Source organism: Chanodichthys erythropterus, chromosome 11 (genome assembly GCF_024489055.1).
Source record: "Chanodichthys erythropterus isolate Z2021 chromosome 11, ASM2448905v1, whole genome shotgun sequence".
Lineage (NCBI taxonomy): Eukaryota > Metazoa > Chordata > Actinopteri > Cypriniformes > Xenocyprididae > Chanodichthys > Chanodichthys erythropterus.
Genome location: NC_090231.1, coordinates 28,762,703 through 28,783,993, shown reverse-complemented (window position 1 = coordinate 28,783,993; position 21,291 = coordinate 28,762,703). Strand labels below are relative to the sequence as shown.

General features: G+C 36.9%; 1 protein-coding gene across 2 annotated transcripts; it reads right to left on the bottom strand.

Annotated features, from left to right (window-relative positions):
- Positions 1–260: 260 nt before the first annotated feature.
- cyld (cylindromatosis (turban tumor syndrome)) lies at positions 261–21,008 on the bottom strand. 2 transcript variants are annotated; one of them, XM_067402284.1, is made up of 16 exons: positions 20,517–21,008; positions 19,903–20,208; positions 17,187–17,292; positions 16,333–16,425; positions 14,389–14,505; positions 12,340–12,731; positions 11,654–11,819; positions 9,782–9,923; positions 9,130–9,252; positions 8,876–8,967; positions 7,465–7,531; positions 7,217–7,349; positions 6,421–6,529; positions 6,163–6,281; positions 5,682–5,898; positions 261–5,531 (listed from the first exon to the last, which is right to left on the bottom strand). In XM_067402284.1, the coding sequence occupies exons 1-16, from the start codon at positions 21,006–21,008 to the stop codon at positions 5,347–5,349; spliced, it is 2,859 nt and encodes a 952-aa protein (XP_067258385.1). In that variant the 3' UTR covers positions 261–5,346. The 2 variants fall into 2 exon arrangements, with proteins under 2 accessions (XP_067258385.1, XP_067258386.1); XM_067402285.1 differs by lacking the exon at positions 14,389–14,505.
- Between the last annotated feature and the right edge of the window lie 283 nt (positions 21,009–21,291).

The window sequence follows — 21,291 nt, the reverse complement described above, 5'->3', positions numbered from 1 at the left end:
AGACACTGAATCAGAAAACAATTGTCAAATCACAGCCAGTCTGTACATTTCCATACTGAGTGCACAGATTATAGGCATGTGCACTCACTATGGAAAATAAGATATAGGCAAAGCTGAAGACCTGATCTAATACCATGATTATTTGCTAACCTGTGAAAGATGCATATTTAAACACAGTACTACAATATACTTTCTTTGTGTCAAGAAGGCATGCAGCAGCTCTGAAGCTTCAAAGCACTATTGCTATGCGCTCAGAAATATTTTCGGCTGAACTTAATTTAAATGTGGACAGCACATGTTGGAAATGAGATTTCTTAACATGAAATTGCCATGTCAACTCAACTTTCAATATTTTGTAATTGAAGCTGACTTATTATGAAGTATCAAAGTAACTCAAATAAAACAATAGAATACACAAGCATGTTAAACTTAATTTTTACAGTATGTAACGCATGGTTGCACAGTTATCACAGTTACAAACTTTGGAAGCAGCAAACTTGGTCATATTTCTAATAACTGTCAATCACAACTAATTATATTATTATATAATATATAACCACAGGACTGCTGAATGCTTGATTCGGATTAGTTGACAAACATTCTAAGGTGTGCAATTATTTTTCCGTAAACGCACAGCTATGAAGTAGTTCCAGGTCTGTTGAACGCATTACAGTTCCATATTACTTTGGCCAATTATTTCAGTTATTTCATTTGTCATTGCAGCCTACAAGAGCAAAGAAACAAAAACACTGACCAAGTTAGCTGTAGAACGATGTTTTGAAATTAGCAACAGAGGCTTGGGATAAGATGCGTAAGACATTAGTTCTACACACAAGAGCACTTTAAAGGATTAGTTCACTTTCAAATGAAAATTACCCCAAGCTTTACTCACCCTCAAGCCATCCTAGGTGAATATGACTTTCTTTTTTCTGATGAACACAATCGGACAAATATTAATAAATATCCTGACGCATCCAAGCTTTATAATGGCAGTAAGCGTTACCAAAGGAGTATGAGCTGAAGAAAGTGTCTCCATGCAAAGTGAACCCTCATCAATTATTTCTTTTATCCTAATGTATATATTAAATATTATTAACTAGAGTAAAAATATTATATTATACATAATTTTCCAGAAACTTTAAATACCTTTAGAGTGAAGGTCGATCATCTTAAATGTTGTTTTGTCCTGTTGTGGAACATTTCCTCAAAATTGTATTTTGTGCTTAATTTTCTCACAATTTTTCATACACTGCGCTGCACCAGAAGTTGTGGTGGCCACTCATTAAAGGCGCCCTAGAACTTTTTTTAAAAAGATGTAATATAAGTCTAAGGTGTCCCCTGAATGTGTCTGTGAAGTTTCAGCTCAAAATACCCCATAGATTTTTTTTTTTTAATTCATTTTTTTTAACTGCCTATTTCGGGGCATCATTATAAATGAGCCGATTCAGGGCTACTGGCCCTTTAATTTCCGTGCTCTCCGCCCACGGAGCTCTCGCTTGCCTTGAACAGTGCATAAACAAAGTTTACACAGCTAATATAACCCTCAAAATGTATCTTTACAAAGTGTTCGTCATGCATGCGGCGGATTATGTGAGTATTGTATTTATTTGGATGTTTACATTTGATTCTGAATTAATTTGAGGCTGTGCTCCATGGCTAACGGCTAATGCTACACAGTTGGAGAGATTTATAAAGAATTAAGTTGTGTTTATGCATTATACAGACTGCAAGTGTTTAATAATGAAAATAGCGACGGCTCTCTTGTCTCCGTGAATACAGTAAGAAACGATGGTAACTTTAACCACATTTAACAGGACATTAGCAACATGCTAACAAAACATTTATAAAGACAATTTACAAATATCACTAAAAATATCATGGTATCATGGATCATGTCAGTTATTATTGCTCCATCTGCCGTTCTTCGCTATTGTTCTTGCTTGCTTACTTAGTCTGTTGATTCACCTGTGCACATCCAGATGTTACTGGCTGCCCTTGTCTAATGCCTTTCATAATGTTGGGAACATGAGCTGGCATATGCAAATATTGGAGGCGTACACCCCGACTGTTAGGTAACAGTCGGTGTTATGTTGAGATTCGCCTGTTCTTCGGAGGTCTTTTAAACAAGTGAGATTTATATAAGGAGGAGGAAACAATGGAGTTTGAGACTCACTGTATGTCATTTCCATATACTGAACTCTTGTTATTTGACTATGCCAAGGTAAATTTAATTTTTCATTCAAGGGAACCTTTAAGAAAAGCAAAATACACTACAGTCACCAGCTCAACCCAAGCATAAGCGCCGCTTTTCAGCATTATGGTACCCGCCAAAACTTAAGTTTCAAAACACCTTTTTAACTTGCTCAAAAACACATTAAACAGCACTTAACTTTAACATTTACTCTCCCATTCAGTCCCATGCAAAGCATGCTGGGAACTAGAAATCTAATTCCTCTGGCCATTTCAGTAAACATCTGTTTTACAAATTTAAGTGGATTGCACACAATGACATTAAGTTATATAAAATGTTGAAGAAGTGTTCCATTAGCTTAAGCAAACTGAACAAGCAGCAAAATCATTTTTTGAGTCCACATAGCAAAGGCACACATAAGACCAATTGTTACATTCCTGAACTCTCATCGGGAGGCTCTGCGATAAACCTCTTAACCACAGCAGATCTTCTGTTTGTCAGAATCAAAGTTGACAGACAAGCAATCCATATGCTTTGATTTTATTTGACATTCACCCCCCAAGGCGATTTTCTAATGGTGAGAATGGCAATACTGTTCTCCATCTGGTCAGGTAGCGCCAGCATAGGCTAAATTAGCACGTGGCACACAGCAGGCATATGCCACAGCATAAAGCTACAAGAGAGCGTTGTGTGCCAGCTGTTGTGACGACAAATACTAGCATAATTGTGCAGTTCACAGGCTTGAAATGGACGTGAGACGACAAGACTAAAAGGCAGCAATATGTTTCAGTTGTTTAAGTGGAGTATATACATTTTTATTTATGAGAAACAGGATTTATAAAACACCAACAGACTTAATTATGAGTATCCAAATGTACATTCGACAATCAACACTTTATTTTAATGTGTCCTTGTTACACATTACATGTATTTACTATTGTAATAAGAGTAAATTATCGATAATTACTAGCAACTAACACTAAACCAATCCCTAAATCTAAAGTACATGCTGTTAATATTACTCAATACTTAATTGTGTAATTTCACCATAACAAGGACACATTAAAATAAACCAAAAATTTGTACCTCTACATCTATTGGTACAACTGAACATGTAATGGCCGTCACCATACAAGGTCACTGGGGCGGGGACTTGATGTAGCATGTGTGTGTGTGTGTGTGTGTGTTGTGTATGTCTCCAGTTGCTGAGCCTTCACTACACATCAGCCCCATCTGTCCAACGTTGGTGTGTTTGCGTCCGAGACCACATCATGCCCCGTCCGTGACACCATGTTAATGAGAGCCGCACAGGTGACAGGTGAAAGCAGCAGCACCCCTGGCAGTAGACAAATCCCCACACAAACACTCTCAGACTTATGACAACACTGAAGGCAATAGAAATCCAAACACACCTCACCCGTCTGCCTGCCGAAGACCATCTACAAACACACTCTCACACACATGGCAGATGAAAACACTGCTGGCATCAAAGCACAAATGCTGCACACATCTCTGTGACATGCGAAGACAGAGATTCTCACAGCTTGGTGGCACATCTGTCAACTTTTCAAGGTAAATATTCACTTCACACACACACAAACCACACTCCTTCCTCTTGCTTGTCCTCACTTCTATTTAAAAAAAAAAAAAAACACATTTTACCAAACATAATCCCAAATGAGCAAATCAAAAGCAGTGCAGCCATTACCACAAAAGCTGTTTTCAAAAGGGCGTTTTAATTTAGTTAACATTTAAGAGAACAGCACAGAGATAATAAAGTCCACCTGGCTTCATTTTACACAAGTACACCAGTCGTCATCCTTTCTCCCATTACACCGTCTCACGGAGAATCTCTCCCATAGTGTACGGTTACATTAGCAGAGATTAAAAAACAATCCCAATGCATGTTTCTTTCCATAGCTCTTCAGTTATAACCAGGCTGTGTAAACATTCCAGTAACCTATAGGTAAAATGTGCACGGTACATCAAACCAGTATCTCGATGAACAGTGTTACTGCGAATTAGCCAACAGTGCTGCAGTATAACGTGAGACAGCTCTTGCCCATTCAACCTCAGCAGTGAACACTCAAACCAGAGGGTATCATATACAAACAGGAACTTAAATCAGCTCTTTATAACATGAACATGTCCTTGACTGCAAAACTATAACTTTTGGAATATCATAATGTTATCATAATACTAGCAAAAATTGACTTGCATCTGTAAGAAGTAATTTTCTGATATTGTTACCACTTTGAGAGCAGGGCCTGGGGAGCTGCTATTATTTCTTGTGATATTTAAAATAACATAATATCCATATTTCTAAAACAACTAATTATAATAAAATGAAATAACTCCTAATTCAACAGGAAAAAGCTCAATTATATTATTCTTCATGTCGAAATCAAATTGTGTGCTTAATCATCTCATTCTTCGGACCAGTGCATGGCAGTCGAGGGCTATGCTGTTTGTGAACACACCTGACAAAGACTTCACAGCAAAATATAAAGGCAAAAAACAGGGACTACACACAGTTAATGCTGGATGCTGCAGTGCATCAAGATGGGTTGATGATGAGTGGAGGCAATCAGACGGAAGAGTCATTTTGGTCATTCTTCCAAGGCTTCATTTACAGGGGTAGAGTGTGTTGGCCGTTTGGAGGGGTCAGTTCTGGCGGTACGTGGCGAATGTTAAGCCGTCAGGTGAGTGAGTGTCTACGATATGCAGGAAAGGGTTGGAAAGACAGTGGATTCTCTCCGTTTTCAAATGGCAAAACCATCACTCCACACACTCAAAGAGTTTGAGCTCAGTCAAAGACGGTACAAATCAGAGAAAACGACAACAACACTTCAACAAACGCACACAAACACATACGCTCTCACACAGTGCAAATAGGCTTTTTCGTTCGCTCTCTTGATCTCGCCTTCGCTCTTATGGCCGTATTTACCCTGCGGTATATACAGAGAGATGCAGAAGAGAGGATGAGGCAACTGGACATTCAACCTCGAGTGCGTCTTCATGGGCACTTTTCTTCTTATTTAATTCCTCATTCTCTCTTCATCACAGCCCCTTTCCTCTGTTCCCTTGTTCCATCATCTCTCTCCTTCTTGGCCATTCCCTTTCCTACCTTTCCGTCCTTCGTTATTTCTCCGTCTCTATTTATAGAGGCTCATGGTAGGACTCTGGTACATGCACATATAGGCGTCACAGAGAAGTCTGCGTGCATAGCCCTGGATGTTCTTGGGGTCCAGCGCGTGGAGTTCCTCTGGGGTCATCTTCAGGTAGGCCCCTACTTCTGGGCACGGGGATACCTGTGGGATGTTAAACCCGTTCTGACCGCCTGCCACCAAAAACAGAGAAACAACAGAGTTAGCGACAGAAAAATCAATAAAAGATAAGAATGGTGTGTCTATTTATTATTGTTACTCAAAAGTGAGTCATATACGATTAAAAAACAATAACACAAAATAGGTTTATAAGTCCTCTGTACCGTCGCGGTCAGCCATACTATCGAAGAACAGCCAAGCCGAGTCTGCGGATCCGTATTTGACAAAGGCGACATAGTGGCTTGTCTCAATGCAGAGCACGGCAAACAGCTCCATCTGCTGGTGAGGGTAAGATCCCTGTCTCCACACTGATTCCTGCAGCTCTTTAGGGACAGATGACTTAACATAACGATGAGACTTACGCCGTGGGTGCAGATGTACCTAAAGGTCCAGGAAGTGAAACCAAATTGTGTCAAATATTCAGAAAAAAAACACGTACACACAAATATGCACATTAATGTATATTTAACCACTGTAAGGAACTGTTATAGTTGTTTACACTATAGATTAATGCATTTGAACAGTGATTTATTTGGAAAAGCCTCCATCTAGTGGATATGAAAGGTATTGCAGACAAGATCACTGAATTTTCATAGAGCTAGAAGAGCATGTTTGTGCTTAAATGTGCATATGTTAGTGTCCTACCTGCGTATTGCACTTTTCACAGAACTGCTTGATCTTTCCTGGTGTGATGTCACAATCTTCGTAGCACTCTCTGCACTCGTAAAGAGCTAAGCCACCACAGATTCGACATTCTCTAGGGGCTGATACAAACATTTGTTATACCATTTTCCTTTAAACACTGAAAACACAGAGCACAGCTAAAATGATACATATTACAATACAATGAGTTCTTTTATTCAAATAACTTCACAAATCCATTGAGTTAATGAACTGACTCACTGTCATCTAATAGATCTGTGATGTCAAGCTTCAAAGAGGGGAAGATCTTATTAAACATTTTAAAGTCCTTCCCAAAGCGAGGCATCTGAATTATAAGGCAAGAAGGGGCCTGGACAGAAACAAACAGACAAGAACATGACCTTTTCATACGTCCTCACACAATATTAACCAACACGGATGTGTAATTTCTCCTCTGAATGCATCTTTCTCTTTTAATTTTGTACTTGTTCTATGTGCTTATTTAGAGAAATTTAACATCTAAATTATAAAATGATAATAACAGTAGTATTAATATCATGTGCAGTATAAATGTAAAAGTTCAGAAATTGTACCTCAAATTGCTTTAATAAGTAAATTTCAACAAAAATATTATTGCAAATTGAGAATAATAAGATTTGTTAGCACCAAATCAGCATATTAGATTGATTTCTAAAGGATTATGTGACACTGAAGACTGGAGTAATGGCTGCTTTACCATCATAAATTACACTTTAAAATATAATCAAATAGAAACTGTTTCAAATTACAAAATATTTCACAATATTATTGTTTTTACTGTATTTTGATCCAATAAATGCATTAGTGAGCATAAGAAAATTCTTTCAAAACATTACAAATTTTAGTGACCAACTTTTTATATATATATATATATTTTAAAAAAAAAATGTAAAAGGGTTTTTTTTTTTTCTTTCTTACAGAATAGTAAAAAATATTGTAAAGAACAATAAAACATGGAAGTAAAAGTGGCCTCTCCACTATGGTTAACAAAGATATAGAGCATGCCTTGTGTCCATACCTCTGCAAATTTGAGATCACTGTTGATGAAGGACCACTCCAGAAGTTGCTGGCTGGTTGGCACCAGAACTTTATCTTTCTTGTCCATAAATATTTGATAGAAGTAACAGTCCTGAACCTTCTGCCCTGCAGACCTGCAAAAGATAATATAAACGTTAAAGACACCACTTTTTAATACTAGCTTAGTGGAGTTCCTAAATATGTTAATTCTACCATGGATTTGATTTGAAGGGTATGTGGGAGGCGCACCGAAGTTTGAGAAGAGGGTCGACTCTCAGGATGTGATGAAACAAGATGTTGAGAAACTCCTCAGGATCTAAACAGAGAGAATAACTTATTACAATTTGCACTATACAAATCAAAATAATGTATTACTATTCTTCTCATAATTATTTGTAGTTAATATGCAGATCTTTATAAAAGAAATGTAATTTTTTTATAATAATTTTTTTTTCCATTGAGGTCCCACTTTATATTAGGAGTCTTTCACTACTATGTACTTGCACATCAATTATATATATATATATATATATATATATATATATATATATATATATATATATATATATATATATATATATATATATATATGAGAGTTAGGTACAACGTACATACAATGTACAACTTTTGCTGCTATTGAGGTGGGTAAGTTTAGGGACCAGTTTCATGGTATGGGTAGGTTTTAGGGTGGGTTAAGGGGTAGGAATTGGGTTAACAGTGTAATTTAGATGTAATCACAGAAGTTACTTACAGATGTAATTAAATGCAAGTATTTCTAAATATAAGTATAAGGTGAAAAATGTATTTACACAATACGTGCATTGTATCAAATGATTATGTTATTACAATGTAGTTGAAGACTAGTATATAAAGTGAGCCCATATTATGATCATTTTGAGTGCCATAATTTAAACGTTTAAGCATTTAATACATTTGTGGTGCTCTAGATCAATATAGAGTGTGTGTTTTGATGAAGAATTAGGTTTAGAGAACAATAAATTAGCATCCTTATAATTAATGACTTTATCTGTAACTTTTACTCTGTTTGTACAAAGAATGGAATGTTCTGTGCGTCATAATAACAGGGCTGTGTGTGATATACTTTATAAAAGCACAAAGTGGACATAACAGGTGCCACCTGTGTTTCAGTATGGGAAAGAGCAGGATGTACTCAAAATAAAAGTAAATGGGGAAAAATTCCATTCCCAAACCACTTGGTATAACAATAACAGGTTCTGAGGTGATAACATGTTCTAAAACATCTAAGAACATGTGCTCATATAACAATATTATGACTGAAATACATTTGCAGTCATATTGTCATGTAGATGACAACATTATTTCTTCATATTTCGTAGTATAGAGTACTGTTTTCAAACCAATACAATGTAGTATTAACATTTCCTGTAAAAATCATGTTGATGAACCTCTAATAATTAATTATTATTATTAACAATAAGTAATATATTAATAATTATCTAATAATTATTATCTATTTGTGTTGTTCCTCAATATTGCAGATGCTCAAAATAACTCAACTGCTGAAAAAAAACATCTGTAATTTTTACAGAGTGAAAATCAGTTTCTGTTTGCACCTACAGAGGGCAGTATCAATACATTTCTTCTACAGTGACATGAAATACAATGAGACTTGTCTCACCCTTCTCTTCTGAAGTAAATCCTGACGCAGCCTCCACTTTCTCCAATATCCTCCTTAGTTTCATGATTTTAGTGGCGCATACGTAGCCATGTCTAACAAATACACACACACACAGATTAATAAAAGTCTGTCACAGAAAATACCGAAAAGAGAATATTTGGATGAATATTTAGATGCACAGTGCTAATACTAATACAGCTAATAAAGATGAAGCAGCCAAAATTATGTGCGGTAATAAATGGTGTGTCACTCACATTCGTAGTGGATTGACTATTTCTGTCCGCAATAACTCTTGAGTCTCTTTGTAATATTCTACATCAGTCTTGGATCTTGGCCTTAGGAGTACTGTATCCAACACAGAACTAAAAGAGAATAGACTGACATACAGAGAGAGACAGAAGAATACATATATTTTTCAAATTCAACATTAAGTAGTAGCTTATAATCTATTAAGCATCATCTATGTATTGCACTAATGTCAAATAAATGTAATGTGTAGTATTTTAGTAGTTTTAACTCTCTGTGTGTAGATATCATGGAAACCCAGAGAAATTAAACACGGCGTAAGCTGTGTACTGGTTTGACCTACATTATGAGGACCATCCTTATACTGTAATGTTTATTCAGGTTTCAGGCCATGACCCCTACATTATGAGGACATGCTGATGTCCTTGTAATTGAAAATGTTAAATAAACATACAAAACGATTTTTTATTTAAAAAAATAAAAATGCAGAAAGTTTTGTCAAGGGTAGGTTTAAAAAACATTAAAACAAAAAAAAAACATTATGCCTATGGAATGTCCTCATAATGATATGAGTACCAACATGTGTGTGTGTGTGTGTGTGTGTGTGTGTGTGTGTGTGTGTGTGTGTGTGTGTGTGTGTGTGTGTGTGTGTGTGTTCACCAGAACAGAGTAGAGTCCAGATAGCAGGAGTTATAATGTCCTTGAATTCCTTTCTTCTTCCCAACCATCACCTCCAAACCGTCATTCTCCGTCCGAGGAGGAGTGTTCTCGTTAACTACTTCACTCAGATAACCCCCAAAAGCTGCAGCAAAACACACTGAGGAGTCATATCAATCAAGTACAATGAGCTTCAGTGCTCTTAGATTAAAAAAAAAAAAAAAAGGGTTCTGACATCAATACATGTTAAGCTCTACTGACAGCATTTGTGGCATAATGTTAATTACTAAAGATGCCACAAAAAGTCAACTTCAACTTTCAGTTTACAAAAATATAAAATATAAAACTGCATAAAAGTATAGTCACAAACTTATTTATTGTACATGTTAACATAATATTAGTGTGGCAAAATTACTTCCTACTCTTGCCTGCGCAGTTTTATTTAAACTGTTTTTGTCATGAAGTAAACTTATGCATGATTCACAAAAAAGATTCCAGAAAAGGATGTGATACAACTATCAGTAAAGCACTGTAAACTACAATGCAAACTTCGCCCACACGTCTGTAACACATAACCAGTAAGTCATCCACTTTGAAAAGTATTCCCACAAAAGCACTTAACAGATCAAAAAATAAACATTTCTTTAGCAAAAATACAAGCTTCACATTTCACAATGCCGGTTCATTTACTGTTCAGCTGAAAGTATATTTCCCTTGCCTGCATTCAGCTTAGGGCTGGGCGATGTATCGAATGCTTTTGTCACGCGCATTTCTTCAGTATCGCGTTCAATGTCGATATGTATCGCCGTCGATATTGAACGCGATATTGCGTGTCTTATCAGTGAACTACGGCTCTGTCTATTAAATGCCGCTTCATTTGAAAGCAGGTGATGGCGATTTAGCGGCAATCAGGGAACCGGCTTTACTGAAGAAATGCGCGTGACAAAAGCATTCGATACATCGCCCAGCCCTAATTCAGCTCCAGCCCTTAAAGTCTTCAGAACATAATTTTAATCATCAGCGAGTGATTTTACGTAGTGTTCACATGCAAAATGCATTTATTTGTGTTCAGGGTCAATACAGTATACTTTTAAGGGCTTGAACTCTCAATTATGTACCAGACAGAGTGGAATATAGGAAAAGAAGTATATGCAGGCCTTTTATGTGTTCAAGTAACTGCAATTTCCGCTCTAGATCAGGCCCTTCCTCTTGGAGCATTCTATACAACTCATTGTCCAAGCTCTTGTTCTATCCATACTGGACTGTTGTAATGCTCTCTTGGCAGGCCTAACAGCCTGCCATCAATTTGCACTGGTTCCCAAGAGCTGCTTGCATCAAATTCAAGGCACTGATGTTTGCCTACAACCACTGGCAACCACTGGCTCTGCACTCCGTAACCTAAACTCACTACTTCAGACCCTGTGTGCCCTCCAGAAGCTTGTGCTCTGTAAGTGAATGGCACCTTGTGGTGTCATCCCAAAGAGGCACAAAACTTTCACAGACCTTTACTTGACTTTACTTGTTCCCTGCTGGTGCAATGCCCTGTCTAACACTTTCAAGAAATGGCCAAAGATGCATCTTTTTCGTCAACACTTTACCCATAAATACTAACACTTACCATACTATTCAGTATATCTATTTTTTTATTTTTTTATTTATTTATTTAAAAAAAAAAAAAAACTAGTACTGTGCTAGACTAACTATGAGTAGCCCTATATTGTAGCCCTATTGTTGGTTTGATTGCTTCTATTGTTCTCCTCATTTGTAAGTCACTTTGGATAAAAGTAACTGCTAAATCGTTAAATAATGTAAATGTAAACATTACTGTAGGCTTTTCATAACTATATGCACTGACACTTGAAGTGTGTTTCTTACCTATGGAGTTGCATCGTTCTATGGGGTTGGGTGAATGATGTAAGGACGGGAATCGTGAGTCTGGCCTGCAACACTTCAGTTTGACAAACAGAGCTTTCTTTGGTGGACACGTAAAATAACGAATCCCTTTAAATGTGCCATCAGTGCAGCCCACACACTCCTCCTCCTAAACAAACACATAAGAAATACAGTTTATAATATAGCAAATGTATATACACTAATATTCACTACCTTTCAACATTTATTAATGTTTTTGAAATAAGTATTTTCACCAAGACTGCATTCATTTGATCAAAAATACTGTAAAACGATAATATTGTGAAATATTATTACATAAATTAATATTATTATTAATTTAAAATAACTGTTTTATATTTTAAAATATTTTAAAATTATAATTTACTGTAATTTATTCCTGTGATGTCAAAGCTGAATTTTCAGTATCATTACTCCAGTCTTCAGTGTCACATGATCCTTGAGAAATAATTCTAATATGCTGATTTGGTGCTCAAGAAACATGTCTTATTATTATCGATGTTGAAAACAGATTTCGATTTCAAATTTAATGTATCCTTGCAAAGAATTAATCTCTTTAGAAAAAAAATCGTACTGACCCCAAACATTTGAATGCTAGTGTATTTATATTCACTAGTTACAGTACAGCAAACACACATGAATCTACTGACCAGCTCTAGACCAGCTAGTGGCTCTTGTAGACCTGGGGGTAGACCAACCCAACGGATGACCCCACACAGCGGTGGGTTCTCTTTGACCTCCACCATTGACCCGACCTCTAACCCTGGCTGGCCTTGTGATGGTGATGGAGGCCTCTGGACAGGCGTGGTAGCAGGTGGCAGGATCTCCTGCTGCTCCCCCATCACTGAGCCAGCAGACAGGGAGAGAGGGCCGTGGCTCATGCTCCCATTGGGGCCAACTTTGCGGCTCAAGCTGAAGGGCAGGGAGTGGAACTTGTTATCAGTGGGCAGCGAAGGGGTGGTGGGCAGAGCTCGAGAGGGGGATGAGCTTGGGTTGAAGTCTGGGGGCATGTCCGTCAGGGATTTGGCCGGGTCCTCACCGACTGTCAAGAAACAAAGACAAAGAAATGAGAGGCTGTACCAAGAGGTCATAATAACCGGAAGATGCATCAGTGTGAAGGACCAGGAACTGATCAAGCAATACAAACCATCTGAAGACATCACAGCTAATGTTATGAAATTATAATAAATGGTTCAGATAGCTTAAATGAAACAGTCATCTGTCATTAAGAAGATTTACATTTATACACTGCCATTCAAAAGGTCAGTAAGATTTTTGTAACATCGTGTTGCATCAAATGTAGACAACATTACTGATTACAATGGGTTTTATTTATTTATTTTTTGCCTTTTGTCACGTCGCATCGAGCTGCTCTCGTACAGTGTAGAAGTGGTGTAAGAAGTCTCTTATTCTCACTAAAACAGCATTTATTTGATCATAACAGTAATAGTAACTACTAACATTGTGAAACATTATTACAATTTAAATTGAATTATTTTCTATTTTAATATTTTTTTTAAAAAAAATTCAGTATTCATTGATGAATAGAAAGTAAAAAGCTGTTATTTTTTATTTTATATCCATCAAAGAATTCCAAAAAAAAGGTATCATGTTTTCAACATTGATAATAAGAAAAGTTTCTTTGAAATAGAAAACTTTTGTCACATTATAAATGCCTTTACTGTCAGTTTTTATTCAAATAAAAGTATGAATTTCATTAAAAAAATCTTACTGACCAAAACTTTTGAACAGTAGTGTATACTAAACCACAGCTTAGCCAAAATATGATGTCTGATCAGTGCTGGTTATTTTCTCCTCACTGAAACACATACCAGTACATAAAATATGAAGATATTGGTAAACATTTGTATGGGCCACAGGAAAAAGTCACCAAAGGAATCAAGCATAAGAATTGTGGTGAACAGACAGACTGAGGAATGAGAACGAAAGCAGCACAGGCCACAAACACAATATAAACCCCATAACCAAACAAAATATAAACCCCATAACCAATCACAGACCACCCCTGCAATGTCCTCCAATAGTTAGTATAGTGTGACATGAAATATGAAATAGTTACACAGATGAAAGCAATGTTATAAGGAATACAGTCTCCCAATACACATACACACACATTCAATCACGCACACTTACACAATGCATGAGTGGAGATATGGCTTGAGTGTGCCAGCAATACCAGATATAAAAGGCTTTCACAAATCACACAAACATAAAACTAGTCACCAATAGTAAAAATTACATATATATTATGCAACTCATGAATTAATGCAGTGTTAAAATAAATACTTAATGTAATTTAACTTTTTAAATTTAATTTAATTCATTTTAACTTACAGTTAAATGTAGCTGTAAACTGAATTTGAAATGCAAACACTGAACATTCAACTGAGATGTTCATTTTCTGATTAATGATGTCATGCTTATGAGGTTGCATGCCACTCACGTCACAGTGAACCAGACTCCAAATAAAAGATCTCAGCAGCAAGTTGCTTTTAAAATCACAGCTCATGTATTCAAAGGCATTGACTAACATGACTTATTCATGACAAGATTATTAAAGGAGCCTAAAGATAAGTGCAGTCTAATTTTAGGATAGCTATCTGCAGGACGGCACCTTGCTGTTAAGATGTTTATCATTAGAGTTTTGCAGTCTTCCATTTGTATTGATTATTAATTACCTTCATCTATGTACCATGTGCTTTTGGCTTTGGACTGGGCAGGGTGATCGACCGAGCTGCCATTTAGTGTATAATAAAACTCAGACTTGCTCCTGCTGCCAGGCTGCAGGCCTAACCCTGAATAAAAGTCACGATAGGAAGATAGATAGTAAACATTGTGTGCGTGTGGTGTGTGTGTGTGTGTGTGTGACAGAGAAAGAGAGAGAGCTAGAGAAAGAAGGAATACATGTTTCTACATGTGGGATTAAGCAAAATCTAAGATTTCTACATGGATGTCATTTCACCATAACAATTCTGAGACATTTGTGTGTATTCTTGCAGAAATGACATGCCTGGTGAGGATTTTACATGATCTATCAGGACAGAGAGAGAGAGAGAGAGAGAGAGAGAGAGAAAGAGAAGGAGAAAGACTCCAAAGCGAGTCATGCAGTGTTCAGAAAAGCTTAGTATGTAATTTCAAGATCATGTTTCGATAAGAGAGAATAGTTCTGGAGGAATTAAAAAGAAAAAAAAAACCCTCAGAAACACTCCTTCCACCTAGCGCTGTCAATACTAATGATGCCTATGAAGAAGTATCCAACAGAATTTTTTTTTTTTTTTTTTTTTTGTGGAATTGCACTAACACTCATATACAATTTTAATTAAAGTACATATAAATTATGTCAAATTTCACCAAAATGGATTAGTATAACATCACAATTAATAGCGTGTCTGACAGATGGCTTCCTGTGTGCATGTTCTGTGACAGAGCAGGATGTGGACAGGGCTTAAAGGCCATTTCACATGGGACACAGCAGTGTTATTTCTGATGGCGTGCAATCGGTGAAATTTTGCCTAGTCAGTCCTTTGCTAGTCATTTGGTTTCATGACTGAATGTTCAAATACTCACAAAAATATGTCAAAATCTCCATCTTGAAGAGCATTTGTGTAAAAAAACAGTTGATTATGTCTTAAGTGAATGTAGTGAATAGCATTGTGTATCAATAATATATTGGATTTGTGCATTAAGTGAAATTAGCTTAATATACCTTAATATATTATTTTAAATCAAACAACAAAAGAAAAAAAGAAAATCACTCACTGCTTTTGACTGAATAACTTCAATATCTGTTTATTTACAGTGGGTACGGAAAGTATTCAGACCCCCTTAAATTTTTCACTCTTTGTTATATTGCAGCCATTTGCTAAAATCATTTAAGTTCATTTTTTTCTTCATTAATGTACACACAGCACCCCATATTGACAGACTGGGCTGAAGGTTTACCTTCCAACAGGACAATGACCCTACGCACACAGCTAAAATAACGAAGGAGTGGATTCACAACAACTCCATGACTGTTCTTGAATGGCCCAGCCAGAGCCCTGACTTAAACCCAATTGAGCATCTCTGGAGAGACCTAAAAATGGCTGTCCACCAATGTTTACTATCCAACCTGACAGAACTGGAGAGGATCTGCAAGGAGGAATGGCAGAGGATCCCCAAATCCAGGTGTGAAAAACTTTCCCAAAAAGACTCATGGCTGTATTAGATCAAAAGGGTGCTTCTACTAAATACTGAGCAAAGGGACTGAATACTTAGGACCATGTGAAATTTCAGGTTTTCTTTTTAAATAAATCTGCAAAAATGTCAACAATTCTGTGTTTTTCTGTCAATATGGGGTGCTGTGTGTACATTAATGAGGAAAAAAATGAACAAACGATTTTAGCAAATGGCTGCAATATAACAAAGAGTGAAAACTTTAAGGGGGTCTGAATACTTTCCGTACCCACTGTATATTCAATAATTATGTTTTTTTTATTATTATTTATTTACTTTGGTTATGCTAGTGTTAGTCTTTGGTGTGGTATCAACATTTTCATTCAAAGATTTCACTGGCATCTAAAAATTGTAATATGTTGTATGAACATACATACTATATATAGATATAACAGCATAATTATTACCTTTGCTCTTTGGTTTGCTCTGGCTGCCAGGCTTGTCACTGCCACTCCTGCAGGCAAAGACTTTGGGCAGCCTCTGATCCTGCATTGAGTATTCTGTAGCAAATAAAGACATGCAATCTGCTCACCTATTCTACCAACATTTACTCATGTCATTCAAAATTCATAAGATTCTCTTTCTTACATGGGTCAAATGAGAGTCTTTTAAACATAAATTTAGATTTTGTTATTGTGTCATATGGATTTATCCAGTTTATATATTTGGTAAAATCATCACATACATTATCACACATAGAGCAGCAGGCTATACTCTGATAACTGCGTTTACAGATTCCTTTAGTTTCACAGATTGAATAAGGAAGCTTTAAGACATTAACAACCAAGACAAGACATCTTGCCCACACACATACACATGCACACAAACAAACAAATCAATATATAGAGGGAACAAAGAGAGCTCCACACACTCCACTCACAAAAACAAGACCTTTAGACAAAAGAGCTTCTGTTTCCTGCATTGCCATGACTCACTCACACACACATGCTTTGTGACAACAAATATTTAGCCTACACTCTGACTTGAAGTCTAAAACACACAATGAAATGTCTCTATCTATAAACAATAACGCAATAGAAAAGCAACTTTATAAACTACACATTTTTAAATAAATGTAAATCATGTTTTTACATTTTTAAAAATGTTCTTTTCCTATGACTTTTATAATCTTTTGTGACATCCAAGGTACTTGTAAAACTTCACATCTGAACAAATAGTAGAACTAAAACCAGGTTTCTAGCAGTAAACACTCAAAGCCAGAATAAAATCCAATACAGAAGTATGAAGTGAGAACCCTTACCTGGCATCACATCACAGATGGGGACGAGACGGGTGTGTTCAAGACTAGCAAAATTACACAGCTGTTTGCCGTCGATGATCCCATCCCAGTCTCCAATGGGATTGTCCTGAGGGCGAGAGGTACAGCACCCTATTACTGCACCTGACCTAGATCATCTCATAAGCATTCACATCTACAACACTGTAATTTCCACCTCAAAATAAACACTTTCCCAACAAAAGTTGGCATGTCTCTGTCTCCTAATGGAAATCTACATCTGTGTTCCTCTTCTGACCCAGACAGGACCCATCTCACTAACTGAGAGCTGTAATTCTCTAATGGCTACACTACACAACCTACACTATCATCAGAACAACTGATGTCTCAGGACTCTAAACCCACACCCTTCACATGCCAGATCTCCACTGTTTTAATCTATATTTTTAATGTATAGCCCTTTCCTTCATACTATTTTATGTATCTATTCAACCAAATAAATCCAAACACTTCATCAAATAATCCTCATTCAAATGCAGCACTAATAATAAAGGCATTAACTTACTAAATGACTCAAACATACCAAATCTAATCTATATAATCTATTATTAAAAACCAATAGCAAACTAAAAGTAATGTCCTGTCCTAAGAAACATAAAACTCCTCAAAACCTAAAAGCTATTCACATCTACACCATTTAGATCTCAGTGATAGCAAGTCCAGCTGAGCTATGCTGAAAGAGCAATAAGAGCTTTACAGAAGAGAGAAACAAAGGGTGAAAAGAGGAGAACAGTGGAATGGCGTGTGTTGGTTGTGTCTTGTGTGAGCATTTGGCAGTACGCCATTATGATGGTCACACAGAGCAAACTGAGCTGTCTCTACATCTCTCCTGACGTTTTTAATGTTATAAAGTCTCTTATACTCACCAAGACTGCATTTATTTTATCAAAATTACAATAAAAACAGTAATATTGTGAAATATTATTAGAGTTTAAAATAACTTGTAATATACTTTTTAAAATGGTAATTTATTGTAAAATTACCAATTACCTGTAGCTCAGTGGTTAGAGCATGCCACTAACAATGCCAAGGTCATGGGTTCGATCCCAGGGATTGCACATAGATAAAAAATGTATAGTATAAGGCAATGTAAGTCGCTTTGGGTAAAAGCGTCTGCCAAATGCATAAATGTAAATGTAAATGTAAAAGCTCATCTAAGCAGCCATTTCTCCACAAGATCCTTCAGAAATCATTCTAATATGCTGATTAAGATTTGGTGCTCAGGAAACATTTGTTTTCCATCATTTATTTGAAATAGAAATCTTTCGTAATATTAAAAATGTGTTTACGGTCACTTTTCATCAATTGAATGCATTCTTTCTAAATAAATGTATTATTTATTTTAGAAAAAATATGTTTTACCAACACTAAACTTCTGCACAGTTTTATAAACAGTGTATTTTATATTTTTATAGGCTGACATTACAGTTTTTTTTTTTTTTTTTTATCTGTATCAGTCAATAATATTATTATTACATTTCATCCTCATTGTTCATTTCTCCTATTTTTTAGGTTACCTTTGCCATAATCTAACACTCACTTAATCTTTAAAAACTAATAAATTAATAACTGTTAAATGTAATCTTTATCAGACCTCAAAATTCATATCCATTTTCTATACTGTACATTATAATGTTGTGATGTCTTTCGCATGTAACATTTAAAATGGCAGAGTTTAGCTTTTAGGGTTTTATTATTTATTTATTTAAACCAGGGATGTCAAACATACAGCCCACGGGCCAAATACAGCCTACAAAAATGCCCAATCCGGCCTGGAGAATGATTTGAACAATAAAAAAAAAAGAGATGCATGGTCCACCGGCCATAAATCTGAACAGTTTTAAGTTTTATTTTGACCATTCTCTTTTCTGGACTTCGTAATCATTTCCCAAACGGTCATTTGTGTGGAAATATTATGAAGTCTGTAAACAAGATGTTTAACACAGGCACATGCTGAATATGGATGCAAAAGGAAATACTACAGCAGAGCAAATACTGTACCAGACCAAGCTCGCTGTTCATGAAATATAGGCAGAAAAATAAAAATATTGAATTATATGAATGGATCTCTGAAGGGTAATGACTGTCTTCAGAAAAGTTTCGATGGCATTTTCTTTTCCTCTTGTCTCCGTATAATATGCTCCATATAAGCGCATTATAAATATATATAATAATCTGCAAATATGCTTGTAAAAAAAACTGGAGCTGGCCATGGAAAATCAAAATCGGTGCATCACTAAAAAAAAAATGTGTTGCTCTTTTTCAAAGAGCAGTGTGTTTTTCTAATCTTCTTGCAAATTAACTTGTAGTTTGTATGGTTGATATTAAAATGTAATTGTCAGCGCACTAAGGTTTGAAAAAAAAAAAAGGTAATTCGGCCTGCACATGGTTACATTTTTTCCAATCCAGCCCTCAACCTAAAACGAGTTTGACACTCCTGATTTAGACAAAATGGAACACAATTTATCGGTTATCACCCAAAACATGAAAATAATTATTGTCTTATCGCATCAACCAGAAATTGTAAATTGGTGCATCCCTTGTATTTTAATAATAATAACAAACTTCACATAAAAAGCACCTTCTAAAATATCTGACCTGCCTGAACAAACACATTGCTTAATGAAAACGGTAATATTAAACTGTAACTTTGCAGCTAAAAACAGTCTAATTAATTTACCATATCAACACCAACGTAGTATCCAAGACTCTCGTTGCCAGGCAGTAAGTCACAGAAGATAACAGTGCCCCGTTCAGGGCCGTCCCGTGTCTGTACCAACACTCGAGAGTTGATCTCCAGTGGTGGTACTTCACCTTCCACTTCCGGGTCATTATCCTCTAGTGTCACACGATCCACCTCCAGCTCCTCATCTTCCCAGAGCTCAAGTTTATCCAGTGCAACGAAGACACCGCATTCATCTTCACAACGAAACAGCTGTTGACCCTGATAAGAGCCCTCTGTGAAACCCTGACCCCGGCCCTCCTCCTGAAAGACAGAAAGATTTTCAGAGGATAAAAAAAAAAAAAAAAATTGCATACACCAATCCAGACATAAGGACTCACATAAATAACATCACACATTTGCCATATGAACAAAAGACATTGTTGGTATGTGATGTTTGATACTGGCCTTCACCTACACAACAGCCTACAGGCTTTAGTTATGTTCGCTCAAATCTCCCAACTAAGCCCTGGAGACAAATGCAGCTTTGTCCTGTAATGATCACACGCTCAAGGGCTGGGTGAACCCAAAACCAGTCAAACAACGTAAACAAGCCAAACAGCGTTGCTCACCAGTAATTCAACACCAAACCAGATACCGCTCAGTGCTCGGTCAGGCAGCAGAGCCCCTTTAAAGCGGACCACGCCTGGAAGGGGCTCGTCACCGGACCTCAGCTGCACTCGGACTTTTGACCCACAGTTGATGTCATGGGCCCTGTCCAGACGCGATCGGTTGCACAGCAGACTGTAGCGCTCTTCACAGTTGGTGATGGGGAACAGCAGTTCCGCCAGCTTCTCCTCGAGCTCCATCACGTCCCGTTCATCCACGCTCACCACCACATTGGTCTGGTCCAGGATGCGTAGGCTGCGCTTACCCTTGCTGGGTGGGATTGTGCGACCGAGGCTGTTGCGTTCCTGGCAAGCCTGGCCGAGGCTGCCACGTGGGATGCGCAGAGTCTTCTGCCCCGGCTTTTCCACGGTGCACTCCTTCACCACAATGTAGAAACGCCAGTCATCCCGGAAACTGCCAGCAGGCTTCTCCTGGCTCCATAGCACAGAGCTCATGGCTGCATAGCAAGAGTGGGTTGAAGAGGACTGGAACACACGTCGAAGGTCAGAGGGTCGTCAGGGGTCAGTGGGACCAGGAAGAAGGAGCTTTCATGACCTTTTCAACAGGAAAGGAATAGATACGGACATAAAGAGCTGTAAAAAGAGAGAAAGTGGAGATTTAATAATCAGAGAAAGTATAAAGGTTTAAGAATGATATTAGTCTTGTCTTTCTGCCTGATTGAGATCTTGAGTAAGTTTTTCTAGTAGGAACTGCATGATTAGTTGTTCAAACAACCAC

Bases quoted from the DNA above. Each gene is read 5' to 3' on its own strand.
- cyld (XM_067402284.1), bottom strand. From the start codon at position 21,008: ATGAGCTCTGTGCTATGGAGCCAGGAGAAGCCTGCTGGCAGTTTCCGG. The intron at 7,350-7,464 runs GTGCGCCTCCCA...TATCTTTTGCAG, and splicing joins GACCCTCTTCTCAAACTTCG to GTCTGCAGGGCAGAAGGTTC. The intron at 6,282-6,420 runs GTGAGTCAGTTC...TGTTTGTATCAG, and splicing joins CACAGATCTATTAGATGACA to CCCCTAGAGAATGTCGAATC.